At 46.0% G+C, this 6027-nt stretch overlaps 3 protein-coding genes across 3 annotated transcripts in view; all 3 read left to right on the top strand.

Moving 5' to 3' along the window:
* Positions 1-270, top strand: part of ASPGLDRAFT_48103 (uncharacterized protein) — a 2878-nt gene extending 2608 nt beyond the window's left edge. Inside the window, exon 3 of the mRNA XM_022546827.1 lies at positions 111-270. Within this exon, the coding sequence (XP_022400250.1) occupies positions 111-204 (94 nt within the window). The 3' untranslated portion in view covers positions 205-270. The remainder of the gene's footprint in view (positions 1-110) is intronic.
* A 1783-nt stretch (positions 271-2053) lies between these two features.
* Positions 2054-2772, top strand: ASPGLDRAFT_26445 (uncharacterized protein; the record flags this gene model as incomplete). The annotated part of the gene is made up of 2 exons (XM_022543561.1): positions 2054-2068; positions 2116-2772. The coding sequence occupies 2 exons, from the start codon at positions 2054-2056 to the stop codon at positions 2770-2772; spliced, it is 672 nt and encodes a 223-aa protein (XP_022400249.1).
* A 707-nt stretch (positions 2773-3479) lies between these two features.
* The window catches only part of ASPGLDRAFT_173020 (uncharacterized protein), a gene marked incomplete at both ends in the record, with an annotated part of 3595 nt that continues 1047 nt past the window's right edge, over positions 3480-6027 (top strand). The window contains 3 exons of the mRNA XM_022542781.1: positions 3480-3867; positions 3913-4497; positions 4559-5991. Of these exons, the coding sequence (XP_022400248.1) occupies positions 3480-3867; positions 3913-4497; positions 4559-5991 (2406 nt within the window). The remainder of the gene's footprint in view (positions 3868-3912; positions 4498-4558; positions 5992-6027) is intronic.

The following is a 6027-nucleotide window of genomic DNA, read 5'->3' as shown; positions in this document are numbered from 1 at the left end:
TAGGATCCTTGTCCCCTTCTGCATTTCCATCATAATATATCATCCAATGATTCTGCCTTGACTCCCCGCATAGTCACGTGAGACTGATGTGGCTAGGTCTGTAACAACACCATGTTCTCCTCCACTGTACCAACCAGGCAGGACCCTGGATGTGCCATCTTACACAGGGATCAAGGCAGGAGCTGGATTACCAGGCCTACCTAACACAGCCAGACCTGGTACCAAAAGCAGTGCACTTCATGCTTGAGACAGGCCTCCTAGGCCAGTTTCAAACTCTACCAACCACATACTGAGTCACAACAATAAACTTGGGGAAACTGGCAGCATAACGCAGCCAAGGTTACACACTTGCAGAAGTAGGGAAGGAAATGAGATAGTATCCAACAAGCCCATGGATCCTTGTGGCCATGGGAACAGTGGCATGAAAACCAGCAGCATGGGCTATACAGCATGTGGAATGAGATATCAGGATATGTGTATAAAGGCGACGATGTACATAGCGACTACCATTACGGCGGCTTACCCGGCTGCCCCGCAGGACCTGCCGCCACTCGGCCTATAGGGCTGACAGATGCGTGTATGAATAATAATAATAAAATAATAATAATAATAGTACCCTCGCTAACCCCTACATCAAGCCAGGCGATTTCGTCGCCTGGCAACATATTGTGAGTATGCTTGGTGATTTTCTACGACAGTGGCATTGGAAATCGCCCACGCTTATCTATGCCAACCGAATCACAGGCCCAAGAACAGTTCTCCAGAGATTTTCCTGGACATTGCACCTGCTTTATACACTTACACTTGGACAGACTCTGTTGCCGCATATCTGCTCGGGTCACCTTCCTCTGGAATCTTCTGTGTTATAATACCGGCTGGAATTAATCAAATAGAGCATGGTAGTTTCTGGCTCCTGCGATACCTTTTGGTTTCGGAAGGCTGTAGCTCACCAAAATCACCAGCAGTTGTGTGGTACTAAGATGCATGGCCGATTCCTAACTATCTGAAACAAGGTCTATGTGGGCCTTACGACCAACGATCCGACAACAGTTCGTGACGGTGCCTGATGGTTCTTAATTGTTGCTTGTAACAATAATATGTCTGGGTGGTTAAGTCACCACGGTGTGGTGCATATTGTTTTAAATTACCCCATTTAGGAGGAAGAGGTACTTTTGTGTGCCAAGGAAATTTAGGTAAGGAACCATGCCTGGACGAAAGGCTCCACTATGCACTTCGGATAATTTTAGCCTTCCCCAATTGGTCCATCATCTATTGCGAGTCAGTGACTACCTTTTTTGATTTCGGAATTAATTTATAAATCCGGCAGACGCGCTGTTGTGGGTCTAGCAACGGGCTGGTCAGCCAGCCAATACTCTCCCTTGGCTCAAGTACACGTTGGCCGATTCGGGTGTCACGGATGATCATCTACTTCCATGCGGCAGTTCTCCAACTTAGTGTCCTCGTACATCACCCCATGAGATGACAGACTAATTGTCCTCCCCACCCCTGACCCTGCTCCTTCCGCTGTTCCACTATCAAAGATTCGTTGACCCGCAGCGCAATGGTTACGCTCACTCAAACCAATGGGTAGTCAAGTTAATAGAGTCTGGTCCTTGCAGCCTTTACGCATCATTCCAAGTAGACGCTTTGATCGGCTAGTCTGAGGTCCCCTGTTAGTTGACCTTCGGTCATGAATGCATTTAAATTGCATTCTCTATGATATGAAACTTCTACAATATACACACATGCTCTTTACGACAGATAAGATGTTTTAAGTGGAGTTTCTCCACATGGTCTTACCAAAAGAGTACTCTGCTTAACCATTTGGGCACGGCATATGTGGCTCAATGGAACACTTTGTGATTTCTTCCCTTCGCTGTCACGAGAATACCAGACTTTCGCTCTACCAATTGAGTACGGCAAATGTGGTTGTGCAACCTTTTTCCAAAATCTACATGTATAGATATCCAGCACTTTTCTTCAAATAAGCCGGAATGAAAAAGGAAAAAAGAAAGCTATCCTGAACCAAATCTGACAATATTGCATTCGAACAATGGCCACCTTCCAGGTAAGGGTGAGATCTCTTGATGTATGACTAGATTCTGACTAGTAAAGATTCCACCTCTAAGAAATGACGAGTCCCAGGCCATTTGTCAATTGATGAAGAGTATCTTCGAGGAGGAAAACAGATCACAGCAATACCAAAAACAATTGGAGTCTAGAATTCGTGAGGAGCAGGCTACAAACAGACAAATTTTGAATCACTGCGCCTGGTTGGAGTCTGTTATCAAGCAATCTGAGCAGGCAAGGTTGCAACGCGAGTCCGCGCTCACAAATTTGACGGAAAACCAACGAACACTGCACCGAGATCTTGTGATTGCAAGCCTCAAGATACAAGAGTTGGAGTCTCGCGTTGCAAGCCAAAAATCAGTCAATGAGACGTTGCTGCGTTCATTGGCTCCAGGTGATGAGGGTCAGTCAAGAGCATTCAATACTGATGATATTCTCCTTGAAAACCAGTGGCAAGGTGAACTGATTTCTACCCTGCAAAATACGCTACAGATGCAGGAAAGAACAATCACGGGTCTGCAAATGGTCTTGGATGAAACATGCGGGGGCGATTTTCCTGGTTGTTGTTCAGCCTGTGATATCAGCGGTTACCAGAGTAATGCAGTCCCGGATTCTCCATGTCAGGGAATTTTGATTGGAGATGATGAAGAGACCTTGTGTGAAATGAACACAGATTCAAGGCCTAGCGTTGGATCGCCCTGAAATCAGGTATAAGGAGCTGTTCATTTAGAAACCAAGCAATTGGATCGTAAATCATGAATGGAATACATTGCGTTGCATCACTGCACCCACCCAAAACTCTTCCAGATTGTTTCCCCAACCCTAACCTACTTCTATTAAGTTAGTACATACACAGTATGTAATTAACGCTTCTTGACAGGCACCGGCTCACCCTGTCATTAATTTCGATAAGCATTACTCCTAAACTTACAGAACACCCAAAGACCATATAGATTCTAGAAGCTTCGTCTGATGAGCCAAACATGTGTCAGGATTCGGTGCAAACAAGTACAACAGCATAGTCATGTTTTGGCTTCTTCCAACACGCTACCAATTGGAAAGGTACAACGCTAGCGACTATCAATTTGCCAGACAAGCTCAAAATCCCCCATTCCTACCAGTCAGCCTCTTAGAAAGGCATATACTGTATCTACATCCATCATTGGCTGCTTCAGTAAACAGCATGATGCTGGCCTCATGCATTACCCCTCCATGGGCGGCTATTGCAGCCATGTGGTTGGTGGGTGCAATCACAAGGCTGCGGACAAACAGCCTCATGTCTCCCGCGACTTTAGCTCCGTTTACCCTCCAGTTTCAGACGTTGATATTTTCGCCATCTAGTCGTTGACACAGCAGAACCTGCGTAAACCTTCATTTGAAATTTTTGATAACCCGCGTTGTTAGCTGAAATGCGCCCGAAAAGCCGGAATGATTTTGCGATCGCGATTATCTGCGCCCTTCCCCTCGAGGCTGATGCCGTCGAAGCCCTCTTTGATGAAACATACGATCGGTTAGGCAAACACTATGGCAAACAACCAGGCGATGTGAACGCGTATATCAATGGAAGAATTGGCAAGCATCATGCGGTCCTGTGCTACTTGCCAGGCATGGGAAAAGGAAGCGCCGCAAGTGTTGCCTCAAGCCTACGAGTCAGCTACACTGGCATCCAGCTTGCTTTAGTTGTTGGCATCTGCGGTGGTGCTCCACCACCACCAAAGTATGATGAAATATTTCTCGGTGATATTATCATCAGTGACACCGTGATGGAATACGACTTTGGCCGACAATACCCCAGTGGTTTCCAGCAAAAGACTGGTGTCAAGGACACACTTGGCAGGCCAGATCGAGAAATCCGGACTCTCCTTAAGAGCCTTCAGGCTTATAATTCCCACATTGAATTTCAGGACCAGGTACTCCAGTATCTTCACACGCTTCAGCAAGCGGGGACAAGGTGGCAACATCCAGATGTTGATGATGTTCTTTTCAAGGCTTCTTATCTTCACAAGCATCATGGGGAGACTTTTTCTGTTAAGTGCTGCTGTTTGGAGAGTAGTGTACCAGATAGTATTTGCCATGATGCCTTGGAGAAAAATTGTGAAGATCTCGGATGTGACAATGATCAAGTGATTCGTCGTCGAGAACCCATCAAAGCAGCTAATATCTCTGTACATATTGGAACGGTCGGCTCGGCTGATAAAGTGATGAAATCAGGACAACACCGTGATGCCATAAGCAGAAAGGAGGAGGTCATTGGGTTTGAGATGGAGGGGGCAGGAGTGTGGGATAATGCTCCATGTGTTGTTATTAAAGGTGTGTGTGACTATGCAGACAGCCACAAGAGCAAAGCATGGCAAGCATATGCAGCAGCAACTGGAGCCTCAGCGGCAAAAGCTTTCTTGGAGTACTGGAGGCCTGTAAACCATGAAGGTCAGTGGACTACCTACCAGTAGAAGTCAGTTTATATCAAATATCTTACTATGCTTTATAGATGCAAGAAAAAACCGTCACTTAATGATTCCCTTTGGAAGAAATCCACGGTTTGTCGGCCGCCAGGACGAAATCAATAAATTAGAGGATTTGATGTCCATGCCTGATGGAGCAAAAAAGCTCGCCATTACTGGGCTAGGGGGAGTTGGGAAGACACAGGTAGCTCTCGAGCTAGCTTACCGAATGCAAGACAGAGAACCTGAATGTTCAATCTTCTGGATCCCTTGCACCAGCTATGAGGCTGTTGAGCAGGCCTACATAGCAATTGCACAGATGGTAGGGATCCAAGATGCGAAGCCAGCAGAGATGAAAAATTGTATCAAGGCTTACTTTAGCCAAATGGATGGGAAGTGGCTTTTGATCTTTGACAACGCAGATGATTTGGACATGTGGATGGAAGACACCAGTACAACCTCAGCATTAAAGGACACGCTTCCACATAACACCCAGGGTTGTATTATTTTCACCACTCGTAATCGAAAGTTAGCTGTGAAACTGGCATCCTCTGATGTGATACATGTTCGCGAACTCGATGAAAGGACTGGTGTGGAGTTTCTGGAAAAATCACTGATTCAAGAAAACCTGCTTAACAATCATCATGCTATGATTACCCTTCTTGAACAGCTTACCTTCCTTCCATTAGCTGTTTCCCAAGCTGCAGCATACATGAACGAAAATGGGGTAGGAGTGTCTGATTACTTGCTGCTTCTTCAAGAACAGGAGGCAGATGTTGTGGAACTACTAAGTGAGGATTTTGGTGATGATGGACGCTACAAGGATACCCAGAACCCAGTAGCCATGACATGGCTAATCTCCTTTCATCAGATTCAGAAGCTTGATAAACTTGCTTCTGACTATTTATCACGCATGGCTTGTGTTGATCCACGCAATATCCCAGAATCCTTCCTTCCACGGCCGACATCAAAAAAGAAAATGATTGATGCTCTTGGGCTTCTAAGTGCCTACTCTTTCATTACTATTCAACCTGGAAATGGGTCCATAACTCTACATCGCCTGGTGCATCTGGCAACTCGGAACTGGATGAAGAAGGCGGATCAATTTACACTTTATATAAGAAAAGCAGCAGGCCGATTGAGCGAGACCTTCCCCAATAACGATCATACCAACCGACAGCTTTGGAGGGAATACCTGCCCCATGCGCTATTTTTATTGGCGGCAAATGAGTTTCAAGAACATCAGGAGCACTATATTGACTACATAGAGAATGTGGGGACCTGCTTGGATAGCGATGGGAGGTACAAAGAAGCAGAAAAGCTGTTAGTGCAGGTGATAAAGACCCGGAAACATGTACTGGGGCCAGAGGATTCTTCCACTCTGACCAGCGTGCACAACCTCGCATTAACATACCAGAATCAAGGACGATGGAAGGAGGCAGAAGAGCTATACATGCAGGTGATAGAGAAATGGAAGCAGGTGCTGGGTCCAGAGGATCCTTCCACTCTGGCCAGC

The sequence above is a fragment of the Aspergillus glaucus genome (genome assembly GCF_001890805.1).
Source record: "Aspergillus glaucus CBS 516.65 unplaced genomic scaffold ASPGLscaffold_12, whole genome shotgun sequence".
NCBI classification, from domain to species: Eukaryota; Fungi; Ascomycota; class Eurotiomycetes; order Eurotiales; family Aspergillaceae; genus Aspergillus; species Aspergillus glaucus.
Note: the sequence above shows the minus strand (reverse complement) of the source record. Positions and strands in the feature narration are given on the sequence as shown.